The 27,122-nt window shown below is 41.5% G+C and overlaps 1 protein-coding gene across 3 annotated transcripts in view; it reads right to left on the reverse strand.

Annotated features, from left to right (window-relative positions):
• CD101 (CD101 molecule) overlaps positions 1-26,352 on the reverse strand; it is a 43,353-nt gene extending 17,001 nt beyond the window's left edge. For 2 of the 3 annotated variants that reach the window (XR_010321488.1, XM_003409428.4), the window contains exons 1-8: positions 26,189-26,350; positions 17,880-18,260; positions 16,129-16,545; positions 13,330-13,716; positions 8,902-9,285; positions 7,788-8,192; positions 3,621-4,031; positions 296-691 (exon numbers count right to left, since the gene is read on the reverse strand). Coding sequence is in view for 2 of the 3 variants with exons in the window: in XM_003409428.4 (XP_003409476.2) it covers positions 296-691; positions 3,621-4,031; positions 7,788-8,192; positions 8,902-9,285; positions 13,330-13,716; positions 16,129-16,545; positions 17,880-18,260; positions 26,189-26,231 (2,824 nt within the window). In the remaining variant the exon portion in view is untranslated. Of the gene's footprint in view, positions 1-295; positions 692-3,620; positions 4,032-7,787; positions 8,193-8,901; positions 9,286-13,329; positions 13,717-16,128; positions 16,546-17,879; positions 18,261-26,188 lie in introns of all 3 variants that reach the window. The other variant, XM_064282371.1, reaches the window with a different exon arrangement.
• Between the last annotated feature and the right edge of the window lie 770 nt (positions 26,353-27,122).

A 27,122-nucleotide genomic window follows, 5' to 3' on the forward strand; every position in this document is an offset into this window, starting at 1 on the left:
GCTTCACACATTATTTGGTTAACTGAAAGGATACAACGTTGACAGCTTTTTTCTTTGGAAGGAGAGGGCGGGAGCAAACCAGATGACCCTGACATTGAAATAGCTATGCCAAAACCTCATGTAATATTCAAATGAGATACTATTGAGAGCAATGGCAAAGTCATCTTCCTTAGAGAGTCTTGAAATTGTCTTCAACCTGCAGAAGGATTAGAAGATAGCTAAGAGGGAAAGCATATGAGGGGAGCCGAAGGGTCTCCTGACCAGTGAGCCAGGTGGCAGGTTAGCCCCTAGTTACCTGAACGCAGCACCTTGAGCACCATGGGCTGTGACTCATCCGACGCTTGACTGACCCACTTGCTTGGGTTTCCATGTAGCTGCCATTCTGCCACCTTGCACCAGTACGTTCCAGCATCTTTCATCTCCACCCGGTGGAGCTTTAGGACAAAGTCCGTAGGGGAGGACCGGTAACAGTGCAGGTGCTTACTGAGCCCCTCTTCACCATACTCCAGCAAGCCATCATGCTGCAGATGCACCAGCATTTTACTCTCAGAATTTTCTCCGTACCAGTACCACATGACTGAGAAGAGGGAGGCCGAGCTGCCTGAACTCTCCAGGCTGCAGCGGATGGCTACCTCCCTGTGCTCAGTAGCATTTTCTGTCCAGCCCACTTTGGAGACTCGCACCTTACTTCCTAGGAAATAAGATGGCAGTAAGTTAGAGAAGGACCAGTCTTTCAGACTGGATACCTCTAAAAAATCTACTAGTTCTCTTTGGGGAGATCCTATCTTATGCTCTTTGGATATCAAGTCCTTTATCTTTAACACTTTTCCTTGATCCCTTGGCTTTCTTTCATATTTGCCCCCAAAATTCTCTGCTGTGAATCAATCTGGCCTCTTGTCTTCTTTAACCCTACCTCTTACCTGTGGTGCCCAGCCATTGAAAAACCCAAACCAAACCCTTTGTGGTCGAGTCGATTCTGACTCATAACTGACCCTATAGAACAGAGTAGAACTGTCCCATAGGGTTTCCAAGGAGCAGCTGGTGAATTTGAACTGCCAGCTTTTTGGTTAGTAGCCAAGCTCTTAACCACTATGCCACCAGAGCTCCAACCCAGATTTAGATGGATCCTCTGCCCTGCTATTTTCACTTCTCCCTGGCCACCCCCATCTCCTACTTTCCAAGGGACTACTCAAACTTTCAGCCTTTCCCTGAAGTTGTTTATTCTACCCCTGTTCCTCATTCTTAGCAAATCAGCCTCCTCCCATATACCCAGATGTCATCTAGGTATAGACACAGGGACAGAGGATGCTATGTGGGAGACTAAATATTTTTATACAAGTGTTTGAATACCACGTAAGGGAACTATTTAGTTACTGGATCAGACAAATTTCTAAACAGATTCCGATATTTACTTTGTTGTTGTTGTTGTTTCCCTGCTAATCAGCAGGTGAGGACTTGGAAGGAAGGCCAGAGTAGTTATAAACAAAATAAAGAAATTACAGTGTGTGTTAATTGTTCTTTTCAACTCCATTACAAACCCATTTATTAAGCTATGTTTAAAAGAACAACGTTCTCTAATCCTGGGTTCTTTTTTAGTTACCATCTTTACTCTCTCCTTCCCTTCATAGTGAAGCATGTGAAATATTAGTTTATATGACACTGCCTGGGTTTCCTCACCTCAAATTACTCCCTGCTTTATGGCAATCCAGCTTTCAAGCCCCTCTCTATACTCTGGCAAAGTTCCCCAGCAATTTCCCACCCCAAGGGACCCTTCAGTCTAATTTGTCCTCTCTGTGGTTTTCATCACTGACATCCATTTTCTTCTTGAAATTCTCTCCTCTTTTGACCTCAGAGAAAATTTCTTTCCTATAATCTAACCAGTTCTTCTCAGTACCTCTTTGGGACCTCTTCCTTAACTCATTCCTAAGTCAGAGCCAAACACAGCCCACTCATAACTTTTTAAAAAAATTGTGGTAAAAATATATGTAACAAAATGATTGCCGTGCCAACACTTTACATGTACGAACCAGCGACATTAATTACTTTCATCAGGTTGTGCAACCACAGATATCTTTGGCTTGACTCACTTGGTATTTTAAAAGAATTAGAATTTGTTGCAAATGTTCTCAAACTGGATGATAATACCAAAAAGGATTCTATGTATCTCTTGATATACTAAACGAGCTTACAGCACTGAGCTCACATTTCTACATGGGAAGCACTGGCTTGAGCTAAGAAGTGGCTGCCCCCCTAAAAGGGTTATGCATATACTGCCAAGATTTTGTCTTGGACAAGTAGGGGATCACATTAAAAGCTAGTCACACAGATGGAGAATACGGAGGTATGAATAAGTCATGTGGCATGGCAGAGATGATACGTGCAATTTGGGACGTGCTGAGTTTGAGGGTCGCTGGAGCATCCAAATGGAAATGGGACAGTAGACAGTTGGATATAAAGGCCTGGTGCTCGGGAGACTGGGGATAACCATGAAAACTTAAGAGTTGCATCTTGAAGGAGGTAGTAAAAACCAGGGCAGTGTTTAAGAAGTTCTGGGGAAAGCAGAAAACAAGAAGAAAAATAGGCCCAGAATCTATCCCCTTGAAACACCCACATTTAGTAGGAAGAGGAAGAGGGGGCCTGAAGAACATGGAGAAGGGGCCCAGAGGGGCAGAAAGAGAGCCTTAGCCTGAGTTCCTTGTTTTGCATCTGCTGCTCCCAACAGACTGTGAGCTCTTTAAGGGCAGGGACTGTGCTTTATATACGTTTGTATTCTTGGTGCTTTTTTTTTTTTTTTTAATATATAAACCTAAAAAGCAAACCCATTGCCCTTGAGTTGATTCCGACTCATAGCGACCCTATAGATAGTAATGTTCAATTATAATCTTGTTTTTGATGTTACCTTGAAAATAGAATTTTAAGTACTAAACCAGACCAACTTATTTGCATTGTACTGTTGGATCTTGGCCAGTTCCTGAAACTTCGCTGTGACATTTATTTAATTTTAATCAACATCGGGGGTGACTCGACTAAGCTGAGAGGACTTATCAACCCTGCCCACATTCAACGCAAATGGGTGGAACTTCTATTACATTTTTAAAGATCTCTTGAGGAAAGGGAGACTCCCTCAGTAAGCCATTCCAACAGTTAACTACTCTTATTTGCCTTATGTTTAGGCAGCCAAATGTTGAAAAGCAATTTCTCTACACATCCCTATAGGGTTGTACAGTTTCTGTTCACAGTGGGAGAAATATGCTTCATTATTACTCTTTCTCTGCCAAATTACAGTACAGCCCCACTGGAATGACTCAGCTTGTTATTATAGAGATCTGGAGATACGATACCCTGGGTAACTACAGAGACTAGGCTGCCAAGGCTGATAGGCAAATCAATCAGAGGGACCTTGTTTCCATCCAAGTTCCCCCAAACCTCAGACTGATTCGCCTTAAGTGACCTCCTCATATCTGGTAGGCTATCAGGTCCTGCAGTCATTGCTTAGGTGGACACTATTCCTATGACTCTAGGTCATATTTTTACCACCACATAATCACTCCATTGAACAGATGTTCAAGAAGATGGCAATCCTGCAGAAAGATGTGGGAGAATTCATTTATAATATTTACCTGTGGGCTTGAGTTTCAATTCCGTTGGTCCTGACTTCTCTCCTCCAAGCTTGTGCCAAGTGCCGTTCGTCAACAAGAGCCATTCCTCCACAGTGCAGTGATATCTGCCCTGGTCTCCATCATCCACATTCAGAATGTGCAGCTGAAACAAGCCCTGGGAAACTTTCTCGGTGTGAAATTTTTGTTTTCTCTTTGGGGTATGAAATTCATCCCCGTATTTTACGACATTGGTTTGGTTCATTTCCAGGATCTTCAGCCAGGATTCATTAGAGGAAATGGGGCAAAAGTACCAAATAATAGCTAAGTGAAGGTTTCCTGTGGACAGGGACAAGATGCTACATTCTATCTCAGCGTTGGAGTTGATGAACAGCTCCTGGACTTGACTGCTTAGATTCACTCTTAGCTTGCTCGCTGAATGGAAAGAATGGAAACAGTTATGCTTGTTACTTGCTAGAAAATAAAATTTTAAGGTAGAAGAAACATTAGAGGTCAAATAGAATAATACCTCCCAAATCTATCATATATACAAATTCCCTCTACAGCAGCCCCACTAACTTCTCATTCAGCCTTTGAGGAACTCACTGTCTGACCAAGCAGCCCATCCCATCTTTGGACAGTTCTGCCACTAGAGAATTCTTTCTCATATCAAGTTGAATTTGATCTTTCCATAACTTCCATCCATTGGTTTTAGTTCTACTCTTTGCGCATGTGAGGAGGGGCATACAGAAAAGCCCAGTCCCTTTGCTACATGATAATCCCTTAGTATTTAAGCACAGACATTCTATAGTATTTCCTGATTCAAATTGGGAGACAGCGGCCCTATCAATGCTTGGTCTGTCTATTCACCATCCAGAGTATTTCTGGATTCACAGTTTGCTGAAGTCTAGTCATATCTGCCTTTAAACATGGGTAAGCAAAAGGAAGTTGTATGTGGGCTATTAAGAGTGTATGTCTCTTTGTAACTACTCAGTGGTGGGAACATCTGCTTTGTCAGAAAGATGAGTGATAAAACTTGCTTCTAAATCTTATTCTAACTTCTTGCTTACATCAGTGGTCTATTTTTGTAACTGCGTATTGATGATGTCAGTAGGTCCCTTTACTCTTCGTTCAGCAGACAATTACTAAGCGCCTACTATGCTATGGAGCAGACTACCCCAGGCTCTGTGGATACCTCCCCTCAACAGGCTCACAGAAAAGAGGGAGAGACAAGTAGAGGGACAAATGTTAGAGATGACAGCACAGAGTCACCCATGTGGGACAGAGGTATGCAGAAGTGGCTATCAGAGCACATAACCCAAATATGGAAGTGAGGGGAGACTTCTGGGAAGAGGTAACTCTGAGCTAAGTCTTAAAGGTTAACAGGAATTAGTCTGATAAAGAAGAGATTAAGAAATTCCTGGGTGAAAAAACAACAAAGACTTTGCAAGTGAGAGAGAACATGGGTTTGAGGAACTGCAAGTAGCTCAGTGTGACCAGAGCTCAAATTCAAGACAGAAAGTGGAAGAGATGATACCGTAGAAAGACATAAAGGTGCTAGATTTTAAAAGACCTTGCATACCATGCTGTGGGAATTTGGGCATGAGGTGGACATGGAGGCTGAGAGACAAGGAGGAGTTGTACATGACTCAGGTTTCCAACTTGGGTCACCGGTGGATGATGGGAACATAGAGGGCATAATGGAGGAGGAGTAGTTTTGCACAGATCATAATGATGAGTCTGTGTTTTGACATGTTGTCTGTAGACATATCTCAGAAACAGTTGGATATATCAGTCTGGACTTCAGAAGAGAAGTCTTTGTGAGATAATGGATTTAGGAATTGTTAGCATATAAATTATATGAGATAGAACAAGAAGGGAACAAGATGAGGATGAAATCCAAAGGAGCGGTTTTCTTTGAAGAATGAATCAGTGGAGAAGGAGAGTTCTGTAAAAGAGAATGAGAAGGAGCAATTAGATTGTTAGAAAGAAAATCTTGTGTCATGGGGACCAAGGGAAAAAGCAGTTTCAGGAAGAAAGGATTGGGTCAACAATTGCATAATGCCACAGAAAGGAGAAGTAAGTTAAGGCATTAATCAGCAAGGAGATCATTACTGTTCCCAAAAATATTGTTCAGCAGCAGAGAGAATAATGATGGTGCCATATTCATGCACCTGCTCAGTGTCAGGCACTGTACTAGGCACATTCTACATGTGGCTGCCTTTAAACTGCACATTAGCAATTTAGATGTGAGGTAGCTAAGGCTTGGAGAAATTAAGTAACTTGTACAAAGCCATGCTACTCTCAAGTACTTAGTAGATCTAAATAACTTCAAAATCCCTTGAAAACTCTACTTGTCCTAAGAGAAAATAACTTATAAGAGAGAGGGAAAAAAAAGACACATTACAAGTTTGGTCAGGTTGTGGTGTTACTTTTAATCTCTTACCAACTGAGAGGTAGATTACATTTTGACTACAATCGTGAATTCTCTGACTCTTGTACATTTTAACACATTAAAAATAAGTAGACAATGCGTTCTAATGACATTTACATTATCCATACCACTAAGGGAACCATTCCAAATGTTTAATAACTGGTAAGGCATGGGCCATGGCCAATCAGAATGGATGTCTTACCACTGTAACTGGGTCCCAGAGACCACCTGCTGTGCCACCTATTACACTTTAGTTGCTGGGTTGTGGGGACTTACGGGAAGACAGGAAAGGGACACAGAGCAACAGTTATTACTAACCAGTGTGGAAGTATTCAAATATTTTAAAAACCAGTATGGTTGTTCTCATGGATTGAATTGTGTCCCCCAAAAATATCTGTCAACTTAGCTGGGCCATGTGTCCCAGTATTGTGTAATTCTCCACCATTTTATGTGATTTTCCTATATGTTGTAAATCCTATCACTGTGGTGAAATGAGATGGATTAGTGGCAGTTATATTGATGAGATATACAAGATTAGATAGTGTCTTAAGCCAATCTCTTTGAGATATAAAAGAGAGAAGCAAGCAGAGAGCTAGGGGGACCTCATATCACCAAGAATGAAGAGCAGGAGTACGCGTCCTTTGGACCTGGGGTCTCCGTGCTGAGAAGCTCGTCAGCAAGGGGAAGATTGATGACAAGGATCTTTCTCAAGAGCCTAGAAGAGAAAGCTCTCCCCTGGAGCCAATGCCCTGTATTTGGACTTGTAGCCTACTAGACTGTGAGAGAATAAATTTCTCTTTGTTGAAGCCATCCACTTGTGGTATTTCTGTTATAGCAGCACTAGATGACTAAGACAGTTATGGTGCAGTCAAGCGCTCGGCTGCTAACCAAAAGGTTGGTGGTTTGAACCCATCCAGAGGCCGTGCTGGGGAAAGTCCTGGTGATCATCTTTCATAAAGATCACAATGAAGAAAACCCCGTGGGGCAGCTATGAGTTGAAATTGACATGGCAGCACTCAGCAACATGGCCATCCCATGTGTTTTAACTTAATGTTAGCCAGGATGTTGTTGTTGTTGTTAGGTGCCGTTGAGTTGGTTCCAACTCATAGCAACCTTATATACAACAGAACAAAACTGTGCCCAGTACTGCACCATCCTCACAATTGTTGCTATGTTTGAGCCCATTGGTGCAGTCACTGTGTCAACCCATCTCATTGAGCGCCTTCCTGTTTTTGCTGACCTGCTACTTTACCAAGCATAATGTCCTTCTCCAGGGACTGGTCCTTCCTGATAACATGTTCAAAATACATGAGACAAAGTCAAAGTCTCACTATCCTCGCTTCTAAGGAGCTTTCTGGCTATACTTCTTCCAAGATAGATTTGTTGTTTGTGAGCCAGGCCACCACTCATCATATGGTGCTTACTTACATAGTACAAACATGGGGAGAAGGTATTTTATGTTTTATTTCTATAACTTACCCCAAAGTGAAGGATGTTAACCAAAAAGACCCAGTTGTCATTGAATTGATTTCGACTCATGGTAATCCCATGTCTGTCAGAGTAAAACTATGTGCTCCATAGGGCTTTCAATGGTTTTTTTTTGGAAGTAGATTGCCAGGTCTTTCTTCCAAGGTGCCTGTAGGTGGACTTGAACCTCCACCCTTTTGCCTAACAGCCGAGTGCTTTAAGTGTCTGCACCACCCAGAGGGTGCAACAACCACAACAAAAAGTAGGGATTGATTTCAAGTGGAGCTTACTTGGTAAAGTGATGGCTATTCTCAATGGATGAGAGACAGCAGTAGCCTTCGGAGGGCTGTTCGTGCGCAGGGAATTTCTGTCATAAACTTCTACTTTACACTGGTACATGCCTGCCTCTTCCTCTGTGGCATCATGGATGAGTAGTTGAGAACGAAACAGAGACTGTGAAACCTTCGTCTTCTTTTGAAACTGGGATAGGAAGTTCCCCCATTCAATGGCACCATTATGGGTGATTCGAATAAGCTGATGAAAGTCTTGAGACCCAGCCGGCTGAAACTGCCACGTCAAGGTGAGTGGTACCTTGAGATCAGAGTAATTAGCGCTCACTATGCAGGACAGGTCAAAGGTGTCAGCTAATTTCACTTGCGGTTGACGGCTCATCAGAGTCACTTGTAAACTTGATTCTGCAGGCAGAAATACAAAACACAATTTCTAATCTATTTACCAAATGAAGTACAGTATTTTTGAGTTTTCATACTCACAACCTCTTCACAGTGAACCATGCATTCGTACATTTGGATTTTCATTTATTTTGGGGTAGAAGTTGATTCACAGTACAGCCTGTCCCGAATTCTGACCTCAGTTTTCCAAAGCTGACCCTCTCTCAAGACTGTTCTCAGCAGCGACAACAAATAGGCAGTGTTTCTGCAGTCTGCTGCTTGGACAGCTGTTGCTGAGTAGGCGGAGCACTTCCCAGCCCCAACGGTCTGGCCTCCTTCCCTCACGCCCACCCCTGGCTTCAGGATCAGATTTTCTTGCCTATGCTAGAAGAGATTCTGCAATCCCAGCGCTGCAGCTGTCAAAAGCCGGAACGGGGAAGGTTCAGCGACCAAATCTACCTGGCATATCCCTTCTATAAATGGACTTCAGTTCAAAGGATTTTGTTTTCAGCCTTGAACAACAATGTACAAGTTGTATTCTAAAGACGAGCTTTCTAAAGATGAATAAACTTTGGAGATTAATTGGCAGACATGGTTGCCAGAGACTATGCTTTGTGTCCTGGGGCACACATACCACTGGGGAAATCAGGATGACACACAACCACATCAGAGTCCCACTGCAAAATGAGATGACGGGTGTACAAGTTCAGAAAAGGATTTCTTCGACACTTACCCAGAGATTTTACAGTGATCAAAATCTTCTGAGACCAGCTCAGATCTCTGGCCTGACTCCGGGTCCTCTCAGACACTCTGCACTCGTAAATCCCACTGTCAGTGACGGCAGTGGAGGTGATGTCCAGCTGGAAGGTAGCCCAGTCTACCTTCTCCAGCCTTATGTTGCCATGGTTACTGGGTCCCCCATAGGAGGGACCCAACTGCATGGTGCCATCCTGCCCCAGGCCAGCCACGAGCTCTGGCTGTGTCTGGTCCACTGGGAAGTGCCACCAGCTCACCGACAGAGGACTTTCAGCTCCATCTGCCTTGCAGAGGAGGGTTAGCGCCTCTCCTTCCCACACTGTCTGCTGCTGGTTCTTGGTAGATACGCCCACACTCCTTGCTGCGGATTACAGATGTGAGAAGAAAAAAGTTGCAAGTAAATGAAAAATTTTTTTCTAAAATACAGTGAAATCTCACTAATTAGGACTTGACTAGTTGGTGACAAACCAGATCAAGCCATTTACCTATGCACCACCCCCAGAAAAAACGATTCGTTCAACGCTTAAATAGTGAAAACAAGACAGCAGAAAACAAGATCAGAAGAGCCAAATTATACTTAATTTGTAGTTTGTAGTTATTTTTAGCTATTTGTAAAATCAACCCCTAAGAACATGTAGTTGGGAAAACATTTGGTAATATTTTGTCAGATTCATTAGGGTGGGCGTACGAACTTGGAAATAACTAAAAATTTACTTAAATTTTTAGTTCTTTAGAAGTCAGATTTTCGCAATTCATAATGAACTTCCTCTTCCTCCTTGCCCTTCCCCAGTCAATCCTAATTAGTATGTATTTAGAACAGGGGAGGAACTTTGTTTATTAGGTCTCTGTTCACAATACTATTATGAAAAACAGTTACTTGGATAGATATATACATATATACATATGTTGTTGTTAGGTGCCATCGAGTCGGTTCTGACTCATAGCGATACCATGGGACAGAGTAGAACTGTCCCATAGGGTTTCCAAGGAGTGGCTGGTGGAGCTGAACTGCCGACCTTTTGGTTAACAGCCAAGCTCTTAACCACTACACTACCAGGGCTCCAAAACCCGTTGTCATCGAGTCGATTCTGACTCATAGCGACCCTATAGAACAGAGTAGAACTGCCCCATAGGGTTTCCAAGGAGGGCTGTTGGATTCAAACTGCTGACCTTTCGGTTAGCAGCCTGAGCTCTTAACCACTTTGCCACCAGGGCTCCATATATATATCTATATTTGCTTGTTGGTTGAGGGGAGATCCTTCTTATTGTCTGCACTACAGTGTAAAACTGTAAATGTAAGTCTGGCTCCCAGGTGGGAAATTCAAGGCAAGCACAAATGTGAACGTTCATTCAACAAACACTTATTGTGCGAGGATGCTTCTTGAGCAATGCAAAGATAAAGCAGGAGCTCATATATTCCAGGCACCACGTGTAAGTCCAAGGCCTCTGGAGTCAGAAACATCTTGGGCAATAATATTTGACCTCTCTGAGCCTCAGTTTTTGTTCCTGTAGAAATGGAGATCATAACAGAACCCAACTCACTGCATTGTTTAGGAGTTCCAGGGTGGTATAAATGGTTTAAACCCTTTCAATACCCCATTTTTTCTGCTTTGAATTTTTTGTTGATACCATGTGTTTTCATTAATGGAAGTATGCTGAATCACTGAGTATTGTTGAATTTTGGGTAGCTAGTATGGATTTTTTTTTTCTTGCTCCTTCCCATAAGCCTATTCTTAGTGTCCCAAGGGACATACATTGTCCCACTAATTCTATCTGCCACCCCCCACGAGTCTACCCCCTCAAATCCATTGGGAGATATGTGTCCCCCAATTTTTTTCAAAATTTCTATTTTTCCTACCAAAAATGCACACACCTCATGCAACACCCTGTAGATAAAGTAATTTGTGGCACAAGCCCGTTTTTTCACTTAGTCATAAAGGCCCCTGCCTTGCAGCACCAGCCACTGTTAGTGGGAAAGTACCTTCCAATGAACCTGAGAGGCAGGAAATGTTGGTGGGCAACTGTATGTCCCACGGCCATGAAAAGGTTATTAATGTACTCGGCTGCTAACTGAAAGGCCAGACGTTCAAGTTCACCAGAGGTGCCTCAGAAGAAAGCCCTGGAGATCTATGTCCCAAAACTCAGCCGCTGGAAACCCCGTGGAGCACAGTTCTGCTCTGACACGCGTGGGGTCGCCACGAGTGGGAGTCGGCTCTCTGGTAACTGGTCTGGTTTTTATTATATTGTTGAGAGGACTGAACAAATGACAGGTGGAAAGGGCTTGGCTAGGTTTGCATCAGGAAAGGAGTCAGTAAAGGCTAGCTATGGGCATTAGTATTGCGTGATAGGCAGTAGCAAAAGCAGAGGCAGTTCAACACCAAAAAAGAAAAACAAAATAGAACTGGCATTAGGAATCTAAGCGGAATCTAAATGAATTTGCCAGTTGTTCTTCCCTATTGCAGAAAAACCCAAACCCATGGCCATCAAGTTGATTCCCACTCATAGCAACACTGTAGACCAGGATAGAGTAAAACTGCCCTAGAGTTTCCAAGGAGTGGCTGGTGGATTCGAAGTGCCAAGGCTTTGGTTAGCAGCCAAATGCTTAATCACTGAGCCACCAGGACCCCACTGTTTCATACATATATAAGTTACAAAGGCAGAATGGAGTTCAATGCCCACAAATAGGTTAAAAAAGTTAGCAAAATCTGCTTCCGATTTTTAGATGGTGACGGCATGATTATACTTTAAAAAAGAAAGTTAAAAATAGACTCACACACCTGAAATTTAGACGTTAGAGGAAAAATTACTACTCATTCTCACCATGTTAACATAACCATTATGTTTAGTCTCAACTTATTTTCTTTTTTTTAGATAAGGTTTTTTCAGTTCATTGTGGTCATTATTGCCTCTTGGTAAGAAGTAATAAAATTACCAAGTGTGCGTAAATTACACATTCACAATGGTAGTGAGTGCCACCTTCTGTTAAAATATTCATCGAATAACGGAATGATAAAACTCTGCTTGTACTTCAAGTAATGGTTTGACTTTCAGAACAGAATTCCAGATGGGATCTGTTATAAATTTACTAGCAACTTTTCCTGTTTTTACTTATTAGACGTGGTTTGGACTTGAGCCTACACAAAGATCTATTTTGAGCTTTGATTGTTGATAGTGATAGGCTTATGACCTGTGCACCATGAGAAACACCATTGGATCCCTTTGGCACAAATTCCCACATACTGTGTTTAAGAAAGTTTGCAGATATGTTCCAGGAAAGATTGAAATGCATGAAGCAGAGATGTAGCTCTGTGTAAATATATAAACCCACCCACACAGTTTTTCCTGAATCCTAGAAAGTTGAACCAAATGTTTAGTGTGAAATCTAACGCCAACACACTTCCTGGCCTGCCACTCTAGGCCAAGAGTTGTATGTATATCTTCGTTCCTGGCAAATGGGGTGACGAAGAACAACACGAAAGGGAAACTGATCTTCAGAGATGCCTCCAGTAAGCAGCCACAACAAGGAATTCTTTATTTTTAGTTTTTTTTTTTTTGCTTTTGGGCAAAAAAATCTCTATAGACTTTGAACTTAACACCCAGCCCAGAGAATCCTAATTATTAGTTGTGGGTTTGTTTTCTGCCCACACAAAAAGCACTATTATTCAAATGTATTTAAGGTCAACCAACCTTAATCAACTAAAGAAGAGCCAAGGGGCTTTCCCACTTCCGTGCCTATCGAAGCTCAGAACCATTTTGGACAGGCATCAGGGCAAAACACAGAGAAAAGAGTCTACCCATTATCACTTACCTCTTAATTTCTTACTCTGAGTCATACTTTGGTGCAGAATTACGAATAAATATCATTCCCCATATTAGGTTAAGACAATAGGGGTTTAACAAAAGGCATTTGAGAGATGCCAGCCCAGTCTCAAAGGAGTAATGTAGGTGTTGATTCCCCAGGAAGTGGGGCAAAGTATAGCTCTTTCTCTTAACCTACCCACACACACACACACACACACACACACAAGAAGACAGTTTCATTAATACAGTTGTTTTCTGCTTTAAGGAAAACCCAATGTATAAAAACTAGAACAACAAATATATAAAATCAAAGAATTTAAGACAGCAGGAAGAGACTTAGGGACCATCTAATTGTGTGCCCACCATTTTGCAGATAAGGAAACTGAGATTTCGAATGTGTCTGTGGTCACAGCCAGTTAATGGCTCAGGAATAGGACTCAGGCCTCCAGACAGTGAGTTTGGGTGTTTTCCTTTTATTGCACTTCACCTCAAACGTGATCAACAATTCAGGAAGGCCTCCACTGTGTCCAGGAAGGCATTCTGTACTGACAGAGGAGGGGATCTGAAAGCAGCCCAAGGCGTGTCTGGTCCCAACTTCAAATACCTGTGGGCTTCCTTAGGTGCACATGGCTGTCTGGTGACTGCTTCTTCTGCAGCACCTGCCAGGTGCCCATCCGAGCTCTCGCCATCTCTGCCACCTCACATCTGTAGGCGCCTTCATCCTCTGGGCCCGCAGAGAAGATCTTGAGAGAAAAAGCCTTGGAGCTTAACTTTGAAACTTGCAGCTGTCCTTGACTTGCTCTTTCTTTGTAGCCTTTCTCCAGGCCCAGTACTCCACCAGCATTAACGCTGGCAATTTCAATATCATTGAAGAACCAAACGCCCTGAAGCTGGGGATCCCGGCTGCTGCCCACCACCACGCAGACCAGTTCCAAAGGTTTCCCTTCAGCAAACGTGCTTTCAGCTGTCATGTTGACTTGAAAATTTCTCACTGGGGAAAAAAAAAGCAAGGAAGACATTTAGAGGGGCCACTTCATCTGTCCTTTCAGGAACAGAAAGAAATGATACCTCCTGTAAGGATACCACAGGGGATCACATTTCATGTGGGAGTGGAATTCAGTTCGGATGGGGCAGGTAAGCCAGAACACATGCAGAGTCAAAAATGCCCCTGGTTATTCCTTAAATTACCCAGAAAGAACAGCATATGTTGTTTCCTGAATGCAACCCTAATAAGCAAAATACATGTGTAAAAGATAGTTAAGTACGTGTAAAGTATATAGTAATAACACAATTTTTAATTTAAAAATATGTAAAATGCTTTGCGCTATGTTGAATTGCTTAAACTGAGATTTCTTACACTTTTTTGGCTGAGAATATTCAGTAGAATTTTCCTAAGTTAAAAGCACATATCCTCACAGTATGAAGTCAAAGACCAGGCATAGGGTGGCCATCAATGGGTACTAAGTATTTCCATCCGAATAGTTGGATAATAATGGTGCCTCTACTGTGGATTGATACCTTTGAATTTTTCTTGGGATAACAGTGTAATGTTACTCAAAGTAAATGATATTTGAGCCCTCTCTGGGAAGCCAAGGTATATACATTTTCATAATGTTATGGTAGTCAAAGACCCAAAGTCTGTTGGGCTGGTGATATGACGAAAAATCAATTAGTTAAGAAGCAAAAGAAATCACCAAAAATGTGGGGTTTTTTTCCTCTGTATATAAATAGGTTGTTTTTACTATCTAAGTGATCGATTTTTCTCTCATTATGAGTTCATATGCTGTTTTCTTCAAAATCTTGAAACTACAGGTGAGCTTTTTTACCAAAATGATATACAGGGAGTTCCCTGCTTACGATAAGTTTCTGTTCCCATGACGCCATTGTAAATCGGTTCTGATGTAAGTTGAATACCTCATTTTTTTTTTAGTTTTCATTTCAAAACTAAAAATGATTTACTGTAAATGGTTAACGTTGAACATCTGTGAGTGAACATCTGAGAATGATAACATCAGCAAATTATGTGCTGAAACATTGCCTGTAGTATGTATCGCTAATGATAAGATGAACAAAAAAGAACAAAGAGAACAGTTGTGGGTGTGGTCTGTTCTAACTCAAACACGTCTTAAGTCAGGGACTACCTGAATACCAAAATCTGAACTCATAAAACATAACTTAAGAAATTTTTTAAAAGAACATTAACATGCCTAAATAGGATTCACTGAGTATAACTTGGCTACTTGAGGCCAAAACAGGACAATTTTTAATGGAATGGAATACTCTTAAAAAACAAAGAAAATGTCCATGATCCGTCAAATGTATGCTTTTACCAAACCCTTCCTATTAAACCAACGCCTAGGTAGAGGCACCAGGATTCACAGCCAAGGCCTTTCTGCTCGTGTTGATGAAAATGGCAATCAGTTGTGAATAATGATACCATTCCAAGTTGAAAAAGGTGTCAGGTGGAAGGAAATACCAGTGTGGACAAAGACAAGACTTCATGCTAGAAACTTGAGCTCTTTTGAGGCCCAAGTGTCTCTGTGGTGAGTGGGCTTTGGAGAGAGAGAGTTTGGGCTCTGAATGTCAGCTCCTTCTCTCACCAGCTGGGTGAGCTTAGGCAGGGAATCTAGCATGTCTGAGGCTCAAGCTCCTCAGTTCAAGTAGTAGGGGAGTTGACTAATTGCCTCACAGGGTGGCTATTAGACAAATGGATAAAACACTCACACAGAGCCTGGCCCAAATGGTAACAACACTCATATCCATGACTGGCTTGTGGAATCAATCTAACCGTTTAGTAGATCTTATCCCATATAACCACCACCCATCTATCAGTTTGTCGTACTGAGGTAGTTTTTGTGTTGCTATGATGCTGGAAGCTATGCCACCGATATTTCAAATACCAGCAGGGTCACCCATGATGGACAGGTTTCAGCAGAGCTTCTAGACTAAGATATACTAGAAGGAAAGGCCTGACAACCTACTTCTGAAAATCAGTCAACGAAAACCCTATGGAGCTCAACAGAAGATTGTTGATAGAATGCTGGAAGATGAACCCTCTAGGTTGGAAGGCATTCAAAATACACAGTGGCCCCAACAAAGGATTCAAGCATACCAACAATCATGAAGATGCACAGGACCAGGCAATGTTTCATTCCATTGTGCCTGGAGTGGCCATGAGTTGGATCCACTCAAGGGCAAATAACAACAACAACATTCCATATAAAACCTCTCATGGACAGAGCCCAAACTGAAGGTCCTTCTTCTTAGTTATACTTCCAACATGGCAAAAACAAAACTTACTCAAACTTCCTGGACAAGTATTTTGGAGATTAGAAAAAATTAAATGATATCCTGTAAATACACAGTATCAGTGTATTAATGAATTTCCTGAGATGATAATTACCTTCAGGCTGGACCCTCAATGTTGTTTGATCTGTCTGCTTTTTAGTAATAAAAGTCCAGGTTTCATCTGGGTCCTGAATCCATTCCATTGCCTCGCAGAACAGCTGGCCTTGATCTGAGGGCTGGAGTCTCCCTATGGACAGTCTGAAGGTAGTGGCCCCAAGCTTGTCGAGCCGCACATCACCTGCTGCAAATCTCTCTGTGTATGAGGGCCCAGGGATCAGCATGAAATCTCTGGAGAGGGAAATAATCTTGGTGTCTTGGCTTCTTTCTCCCTCCTGCATCACATACCAGGTGACAGAGAGGTGGGTATGTTGAGCTGTGGCTTTGAATACCTCACAGGTAAGTTCTAACGGCTCACCTTCTTCCTTATTCAGAGTCTGAGAACTCATGGTGGCCGAGAGAGTATCTGGAATAACTAGAAACAAAGGGAAGATGATAATCTGATCTGTACAGTATTAATATGAAGACTAGCCCCCTTAGGTGAAGATGGTGCCTTGAACTACCATCTGTAAAGCATATACTTTAAGTTGGTTTCCCATTAGCCATATGCTTTCCCTATCCAATTGAAACACTGGCATCTACCTATAGTCTATGGAACTCAGCAAAGCTAATGGCTCACTGAAATATTGACCCTGACTATGCTTCATTAGCATATATTGTAACCAATTTAGTTAATCAGACACAGAGTACTTAAAACTGAAAAGTACTAGGAGCTAGAAGACCTAGATTCTGATCCTAAATCTGTCCCTATTGGACTATGTGAACTTGTGCAAGTCACTTAATATTCCTGGGCCTTAACCTGCCCCTTTATAAAATAAAGTTCTGAAATAATCTGCTATAACCTGTTATTCATAGCCAAAATGCAATCCTTACCAAAGGTTTGGAAACCATCCTACTACCCTACCATTCTCTCCTTCTTCCTCCAGTGAAATCGCAGAGCCTATGTTTATGTTAAAGCAACACTTCAAATCAGTCAATGGACTTTTATCGAGCATCTACTCAGTGTTAACTACCATGCTAGCAACTGAGATAAGCTTTCTCTTCTCAGGGAACTCAGGGTCCTCAGGAGAGAGGTATAAATAGTCACCACATAACTGGGTGAATGATAATAATAGTGATATTAATGGAGCACTAAAAGGGAACAAAGGTGGGAATACTGCCCAAGGCAGTCAGGACAGGTCCCACAGAAGAGGTAATATCTGAGCTGGGTCCTGAAGTACATGTAGGAGTTTGCTAGGCTACAAAGAGTGATAGCTATTCCAAGTAAAGGGACAGAATGACACTTGCAAGGACCATGGCCCTCTCCCCAGAGGTAAATATGCTGGAGCATGGTTGTTTGAGAATAAACAGTTCCAAGTTAACGACTTATCACCTGTGATATCAATACCAGGTCTCTTATCAAGTCAATGTTGAGTCCTCAAGAAGAGACCCATAACGTGGGGAGAACTCTCAAAGCTTTGTCTAATGCTGTTGTTATTATTAAACTATGGATGGCTGTGGACAAGGTGTTGGAAAGCTACACATTATCTAAAATTTCATGGCAAAGATGACTGGCGAAAATGACATGATAGTTTTAGATGATATGAGATAGTTGTTTATGACAAATCTCTAAAATGCCCACGGGGATATATGGGCTCTTTTGCCAAAGCAAATGGAACAATATAAAGTTGTGTCACATTGCAAGACATTGTGATGGTGGAGACTATGGCTTCTCAGGGGCTGGTTAGCAGAAAAGGGCAAATGGCTTACCAGTTAGATTAGCCTTCGCACTGTAACTCCCAAAGTATTTTCCATCAGTGTTGGGTGTGTGACACTCATACTCGCCGGCATCCTCCATCTGGAGCTTTGAGATGTATAACAAGACTGAGTTGCCCTGGACCCTCTCCACATAGATTTCCCGACTTCGCACTCGCTGTGCATACCGTGCATAGGAGAAGCTGTCATCCTTGGTGCTAACAATCTGGATTTCCTGTTCTGGGGCTGTCGGCAGGTAAATAGACCACTGGAAGTGCTGCTCAGAAGGGCCCTGGTGGCCAGTTACATTGCAGCCAATGCTGACAGGGTAACCTTCAGCTCTAAACAGTGGTCCTTTCTGAACTGTTACTTCTCTCTGGCCAATGCTGAGCTTAGCTTGCATGTAGGAGAAAGAAAGGGGAATAAAAATAGATCAGTACCCCAGTTCCCAATATACCACATTATGTAGTTCCCTGTATTACAATTCTGGTAAATTAGATAGCAGGTTATTAGCTATAATCAACTCAAATGTTCGAAGCCGTCTTCAGGCTGAGCAGCAGAGGAATGGCTTGATGAGTTGATTATTCTTTTATAATTTCAACTTGCATAGTAGTCTCTTAAAAAAAAGAAAAAACTTAGCTTTATCAAGGTAACATGGCCACTTAGATAAAATTTGCCTGCTTATCTTAAAATAAGTATCCTTATTTTAAAGTAAATTCAATATATGATAATTGAACTTTTATAGGATTTTAAAATTATGGGAAGATTCAGCATGTGCTTCCTCAAGCCTCAAATTCCAGGATACCCACTACCTAGCTGTTTCCTCCAAAATGTTTGCTGGAGAGACAGTTGATGGCTCTGCCCATGGTACCATGATTTTCTTGCTGGTTGATTGGAACTGTTTGTAGCTCTTGGCCAAGCCTGATGCAAGACCAGCTAAAAATTAGCATCTGAAGAGGCAGCACACATTTGGTTGGGTTTTTTTTTGCAATTTTTGAAAGAGCTACTACAGCTTTACTAAAAGGCTTCAGTGTAAAGCTGTAAAGTCCAAAGAATCTGGGATTAGAATCTATTTTAGTTTTCCTCTTACCAAAAATTTTCAGTTGGGACCATGTTGGAAGGTTGCCTGTTGGAACAAATCTCAATTTATTAGGTCTACAGGAAAAAAACATGATTAAAGGAAAACATTTCATTTGTCAAATCTTCAAAATCAGATATCAAAAATCATAGTTACTTAAGATTACTATTAAAGGCTGGTTTATTTTGTGTTACAGAAAGAACAAAGAACAAGTGAGAGAGGTGCCATGGGGCGAGCTAGAACTCTTACTCGGGGCCTGGGGCTCAGTGCAAGGGGAAGACAGGGTTGAAAGACACCAGAAGGGTTCTACAGGGAGTGATTGCTGATATTATGGAGTTAATAGAAAAGAGTTCGTAAGAAGCTATGGAAGAAGCAGAACATCTGCTGAATTTTCTAATCCCCAAGGACAAAGAGTAAAGGAGACTGTTGTCATTGCTGTTAGGCGTGTCGAGTTGGTTCCAACTCATAGAGAGCCTATAGGACAAAGTAGAACTGCTCCATAGGGTTTCCAAGGAGCGGTTGGTGGACTTGAACTGCCAACTTTTTGGTTAGCATCTGAGGTCTTAACCACTTCACCACAAGAGTTCCGAAGGAGACTAGGGTGAAAAACAAAACAAAAAATTCATTGCTGTTGAGTCAATTCCATGGCAACCCCAATTGTTACAGAGTAGAACTGCTCTATAGTTCTAAACCCATAGGGTTTTCTTGACTGTAATCCTTATGGAAGCTGACCACCAGGATTTTCTCCCATGGCACTGCTGGGTGGGTTCAAACCATTAACCTTTAAGTTAGTAGTTCAGTGCAAACAAACCATTTGAGCCACCCAGGGACCATACAGTAAAAAAAAAAAAAGAGGAAGGGAAAAGGAAAACGATGTAATATAGACCATGAAAAGGCTGTGTATAGAAATTCTGGAACGAAAATAATGCTGAGGGATAGAAGTAGTCCAATAAAACAAGTGCAGAACATATAAATGGTCACCTGATGGGGTCAATTAAAAATTGCATATGGTTGTGCTCACTTCGGAGCCCTGGTGGCACGGTCGTTAAAAGCTCCGCTGCTAACCAAAAGGTCAGCGGTTCAAATCCACCAGCTGTTCCTTGGAAAATCTATGGGGCAGTTCTACTCTGTCCTATAACGTCGCTATGAGTCGAAATCGACATAATGGCAATGGGTTTGGTTTGGTGCTCAATTCAAACACTGAACCACTCAACCTACCACAGAAACTTCCAGTAATAATTTAAAATATACTAATTTATTCATAAATCCCAGTTAACGTGATATATTTATAGCATGCTCTCTTTGTAATAAGTACATGGAATAGAAGTCAGAACACCTTAGAAAATTTTAAATTATTACCTACTAAAAAGGCAGCTTAAAACACTTTTCAGCAATACTGACAGGTCAAAAAGTATCTTAGAGAAATATGTCTTAGAGAAATGTGTGCACAGTGCATGAGGCTACACATGAAAGAATATTCTCAGTAGCACTGTTTATTATAGCCCCAAACTAGAGACAGCCCAAACGTCCATCAATAATAGAACGGACACACTGTGGTGCATTCATAAAATGGAATACTACACAGAAATGAAAATGAGTGAATTACAACTATTCTCAACGACCTGAATGTTTAATGATGTTTGACGAATTCTTTTGACTACACACAGAATGATTCCACTCTTCATAAAGTTTTAAAAACAGGCAAAACCATGCTGTATTGTTCAGTGATGTATACATAATGGGTAAAGCCATAAAGAAGAGTCAGGAAGTGGTTACCACAAAAGTCAGGAAAGTAAGTGTTTGGGGAGAGAGGAAGGGATGGGACACACTACAGGGTGTGGGGTCAGCTTCTGGGGTCCTGGTAATGTTCTATTTCTTGACCTGGTAGTGATGACATGGGTTTTACTTTTCACTTATTTGTTAAACTGCACATTTATGTTTTATTTCCTTATGTGTGTGCTATATTTTGCAATAGAAATGTTTTTTAAAAATATGGTTTCTGAGGTACCGTTAACCTGTCTATATCAGGGCATGTTTTTGCAAACGATGTTCTTTTTCGTGACTAGGCAACACTTCTCCAATATTTTTCAACATTTTTCAGAGAGATGGATACCACATTTGAAAAATTTCACCGGAATGAATTATTGTGAAAGCTAGCACTTCATTTTCTACTGCTTTATTTGCCAATTAAATATAGTCCATTTTCATTATTCATGGATTAGCAAGTTGGTTATTCGCTAAAAATACTCTGGGAATTTTCCTGGACATTCGAAGGTCTGCGCATCAACCAATTTCCAGCTGAAGGAGAACGAGGCAGTATTTGCTGGACTTTGTAGCACACTGCCACGGATAATGAGAATAGATTATAAATACTTATTCAAACATGTACATTATTTCCAGTGCTTGAGAGATTGTCTAAAGCACAAAGATGAGTTTGGGATCATCTTTGACTTTTAGACTTCATAATCAAGTAGTATGGTAGTCATTTCTGTGTGAGACAGATATAATAAAAGTGTTCTGAGGAAATTGAAGGAAGGAAAACTTAAATGTGTTTGGGAGGGAAGTAGATAGAAGTTTATGGAAGAGATGACATTTGAGATGGACTTCGGAGGACTGGAAATATGACAGAGAAAGTGAGGAGCCAGGGCCTTTGGGGTTAAGGGGGCTTCATGACAAGGCTCTGTGAGTAGGGATTCAAAAGACTTGTTTAGGAAATAGGTGGTCGTAAGTTGGATTGTAAGGGATGGTTGCATGACAATTAATAGAAGGAGATGAAGACCGTATAGGAATTTTGGGTTCAGAGCATAAAGGATCTGAATATCATGTTTAAAAGTTTGAACTTTTCATTAAGCAATGGGGAATCCAATGAAAGTGTCCGAAGGGTCTTAGCAAATTAACCTTACAGTTGTGTGTAGGATGATGTAAGTTGGAAACAATGAGGTAATTATAGTAGCCCTGAAGACAGGTGACAGAGGCAATAGGGATGGAAAGAAGGGACTCTAAAAGTCACTTGGACATAAAATCTACAGCATTTTCCAGTGTCTTGGATGCTTGAGGTAGTAGTGATGGAGGGATGAGAGGTAGGAGGATATCAAAGATGATACCCAGCTTTTGCGATGTTGACTGGGAGAAGCATGGTACTCTTAACAGATATAAGGATATTAGGAAGTCACTGTTGTGTGTTCAGGAGTGAGGGAGAAAATAATGCGTTTAATTTCAGAAATATTAAATTTGACTACCATGGGATAAACAGGAAGAGATGTCCAGTGAACCACTGGAAATATTATTTAAATATATATATTTGTGCTTTAAAGTTTGCTCGACCCTTTGAAAATATTGGTGATCTATTCCTCTCAAGAACTCTGTTGTTGTTAGGTGCTGTCGAGTTGGTTCTGACTCATAGAGACCCTACAGGACAGAGTAGAACTGCTCCATAGGGCTTCCAAGGAGTGTCTGGTGGATTCAAACTGCCGACCTTTTGGCTGGCAGCCATAGCACTTAACCACTATGCCAGCAGGGTTTCCTAAGGAAAAGTACTAAGGAGAAATTACTAGAGAATCCCCTATTTAGGAGATGGGATGAGGATGAAAACTCACAGAAGGGTGAGTAAGAGAGGTGGGAGGGCAGCCAGGATACAGTGGCTTGGAAACAAAGGGAGGCCAATGTTCCAAGAAGTAAGGGCTTGTCAGCACTGCCAAATGCTGCTGAAGGTTGAGGGCTCAAAAAGCAGAGGAATGGCTTTTTAGTATGACGATAAGGACATCAGTGGAGACCTTTGTAAAAGATTTCAATAGAGCAGAAGCAGCAGCTTTCTAGGGAAAAGAAGTGACTATAGGAAGTGTAAACTACCTCAAGAAGTTTCGCTGAGAAAGGAAAGTGAATAATAATATGGCAGCTGGAACAAGTAGCTGGGAGTGGGGAAGCAGTGAGAGCCAACGTAGATATGGGCACCTTTGCGTATGTATGCACAGAATGAAGAATAGCAGTAGAGGGGTATAGGTGAATGAAGACAGAGAAAGGATGCTTAAAGGAGCGAGGTCCTAGTAGAGGCATGTGGTTGAGAGCATGGCTGGGAGGGCACTGCTTTCTCAGAAGAGTGAAAGAAACGGTGTGGAGGGTTCATAGGTATTTTTGAGGTGGAAAGGAATGATTGACAGAGGTCAATTGAAATGGCCATGTACTGAGATCCTACACTGAAGAAAAAAAAAAAAAACATCGTATAAATATCTTCTCTGTGGTCAACTAATAATTTTGAGTACATATCTTTCCTTCTCTAAAAGAATACAATACCTGGAAGGGCTGTCCATGGCTTTCTCTTTTAATGGATAGCAGCTTAGGTCTCTTTGCCCGGCAACTCAAACTCTTGTTGCCTGAGTGACACTTAGCTCAGCGCTGACACGCTAACATTGGAGCCACATCTATCGAACAGTAAGAACTCCTTGATAGTATTGGCTTTCTTCAAAAATATTGTTGGGATCGTTCAAACTTACCATTTCATTATTATTGGACTGGAAAATATTAGGTTGAGCTATATAAAAATGGCCAATATTTGACCGATTTTTGATACACAAAACAGCAATTTCGAATGATTCCACCTTATGCGAAATCTACTTGGGAAAGAGCAAACATACCTAATATGCAGCTTTTCTTTTTCTACACATACAAACACCTCGTGTACTTGGAGGATGGGCCTTCACTTCTATGTACAATTAAATGGAATCTTTTATTTGTTTTTTCATGAATGCAATCTCAGTAAGATAAACAATCCCCCTCCCCAGGACCCTCCTATGTTAGCCTTGATTGTGGGGCAGCTAGTCAGCGTGAGAGGTTAACATATCAAGCAGGCAAAGCTAACTGCTAAGTCCCACAGCTCATTTATGCACGATACTGAGCTCATCAGCATCAGATTCTATCAGGATTAATCGGTCTTAATATTTATTCTAAAAAAATACAAAAATGAAACTACAGTAGGACAAAGCATACGTCTGCTAAACAAATTGATCAATTCATCATTTAATTCATTTCCTTCGTTTCTCCTCTGTATTTGTAATGACAAATAGCAGCCTCCCAAAGCTTTTCCAAGTTACTTCCTGATTTATGTATTCACCACATTATAACTGCGGTTCTGTACAAAACTCGTGCTCAGAATGAGTCAGAATTTAGCAGAAATAAGCAGATAGCCCAGTTTAAGTAATTGTTTCAACGGGTTAAGGAAAAGCTTCCAGCTTCCCCTTTTTGCACCTTGGTTACTAACTTTTCTTCTGCCTAGGCCTTCCAAAAAAACAAAGAAAGAGAGAGAGAGAATTTGTAATTCTCTGACTTACTGCACAGGGTTAGTTCAGTTTGCTCCTATACACAAGGCAAACGTACAGCTCAAATACAGAAAGCACACACATGTGAAAATCATACTCAGACAACTGAACAGGACAAACAGAAACACACCAGGCCTCAAAGGATTTCTACCAGTCCGCCAATCCATCAATCCTGCCAAGGCAGTCTGGACAGCGTCGATCACCTAGCAACTGGTCCCATTAACTTCCCTGCTGGCTACCCCTTCCTCACTCAGACCCCTTCAGGATCTGATCCTTACCTCAAACTTTCCAAAGTCCCTTGAGACCTGAGCCCAGCTCAACTCAGCCAATGCTTATTAAGCAAACCCTGTGTACCGAATGCTATACTGGTTCCTTTTAATTCTTTAGCCACAGCCCTGGTCACACGGATTACAGCTTAGTTTAGCTTCCCTATCGACCCAGCCATTTAAGTCCAGTCTTTCTAAAGCAGAACTTCTTAACCTGGAGGCAACACATAGCAGTAAGAGCCCATAAATGAGTATTAAAAAATTATCTTTATTTTCATGAATCTCTAACAAAAAGTTAGCATTTCCTTCAGTTATAAATGTAGACAGCAAACCACACGATCATTAGCAAGACCTGTGACTTTGTCACCAGAAGAATTACAGTTATTTCATATCACATTAGAGTTGCAGATATCTTGAAGTTTGGTAGTTAATAAAATTACTTCCAGATCTTTTTATCTAATGTATAAGAAGCACATCATAAATTACTATATCACAATTTATTTAAAAATATTTGGTAACTGAATTTTAATAAGAAACCCTGGTGGCATAGTGGTGAAGAGCTATGGCTGCTAACCAAAATGTCGGCAGTTCGAATCCACCAGGTGCTCCTTGGAAACCCTATGGGGCAGTTCTACTCTGTCGTATAGAGTTGCTATGAGTCAGAATGAACTCGACGGCAGTGGGTTCAGTTTTGGTTTGGGTATTTCAATGTGATTGATTTTCTCTATAATCCTCTGTGTTTTATTTCATGCATTTAAAAGCCTATACTGAGACAGTGTCCATAGCCTTCACCAGACGCTAAAGGAATCCATGACACAAAAATTATCTGTTACTTGCTCTGGAAACTATTTCATTCCCTGCCCAATTTATTTGATCCTCTCTTCCACTTCCTAATTTCTTCTTCTTTTACCCTGTTCTAACATGTGTAAATGCCCCTGGCCAGCTAAAAAAAAAAGAGTTGATGTCGAGTCAATTCTGACTCATGACGACCCTACATACGTCAGAGAACTGTGTTCACAGGATTTTCAACGGCTGATTTTTCAGAAGTAGATCACTAGGCCTTTCTTCCACCTCTGGGTGGACTTGGTTAGCCACTGAGCCATTAACCACCTCCTTCATAGCCAAATGAATCTTCCTGCCTCTTCTCAGTCTCTCAGTAGTCAATTCCCACTTCAGCTAATGGGTCAAATCCAGAATCTTCTTTTAGCTTAACCTAAAACTATTAAACCCACCCAGTGCCCTCTCCCATAATCTTTCCTTCTATCCAGCAACATTCTCAAGGCATACTCATCAATTAAGTCCTAACATAGGCAAACCTTAAAGTCTCCTCTCAGTCTGGGGAGCAAAACCTTTCACTCTCCCTTGGGATTGGTCAGCCCAGAAGACGAGGTAAAGGCAGGACCAAGCAAAAGTGGCAGACCTGGCAACACAGACAGATGTACAAAGCAATGCAATCAGGTGCATAAGACTTTAACCAAGCATTGCATCTCCCTGGAACTCAAGGATGTCTAGGTAAGCCTAGAACCATAACCAATAAATTAAAAATTATTGCCAACACCAGCGATACATAGCAGAGTTGCTCCTGTAGAGTGTCCTGCTCCATCACCCAACAGCCACCAGTTGACTAGCTCCAGGGACAAAAGAAACATGCAGATTTATGAAACTTACTCAGAAAGAGAAAGAAAGATGCCATGTGTGGGATGCGTGCCATTTGGACCAGTTGAGGCCTCTCCGGGCGGCGTCAATGAAGTTGCTTGGAAGCTGGGTGACAAATATTGTGCTCTAACTACAAAGAGGAAGCAGTAATGTGGTTTCCAGCCTACTGAGAAACAGAATGGCTTGCACAAAGCGACACTGGTTGCATTATATGGTTCTTTGCTAATCACTCAAATTTGGGTGTGAAAAAGTTAGTTACCTTTGTGGTTAAGTAAACATATACAGATAAAAATAAGAAAGGATGGGCCCCATCCTGGCTAAATGTGTATTGCTGGCTAATCCCAAGGGAATTGAGGTAAACTGAATAAATAAAAAAGCAACCAGAAATGTTCCCTTCTTAACCTTTACCTCTCCTCCCATTTTGGGAGAGATGAAGAACTGAGTAGTGAGAGATGGGCCCCCAGAAAACACGAACTTGGGGTGACAGGTAGTGCGAAAGACACAGGCTCTGGAGTCAGATTGCCTGAGTTTGCATGCAGATCCTACTTTTAGTAGCTGTGCAATCTTAGAAAAGTTAATTAACCTTTTTTACTCCTCATTTTGGTTAACCCTGCATTGAGCAAATCTGCTGCGAATGGTCTGTCTCTTTAAAGTGTTAAAGAGCAAAGATGTCACTTTGAGGACTAAGGTGCACCTAGCCCAAGCCATGGTATTTTCAGTCACCTTTTTTTCATATGCATGTGAAAGCTGGACAATGAATAAGGAAGACCACAGAAGAATTGATGCCTTTGAATTATGGTGTTGGCAAAGAATATTGAACGTTCTTGGACTGCCAGAAGAACAAAAAAGTCTGCCTTGGAAGAAATACAGCCAGAGTGCTTCTCAGAATTGAGGATGGAGAGACGTCATCTCACTTACTTTGGACATATTATCAGGAAGGACATCA

The sequence above is a fragment of the Loxodonta africana genome, chromosome 3 (genome assembly GCF_030014295.1).
Source record: "Loxodonta africana isolate mLoxAfr1 chromosome 3, mLoxAfr1.hap2, whole genome shotgun sequence".
Taxonomy (NCBI): domain Eukaryota; kingdom Metazoa; phylum Chordata; class Mammalia; order Proboscidea; family Elephantidae; genus Loxodonta; species Loxodonta africana.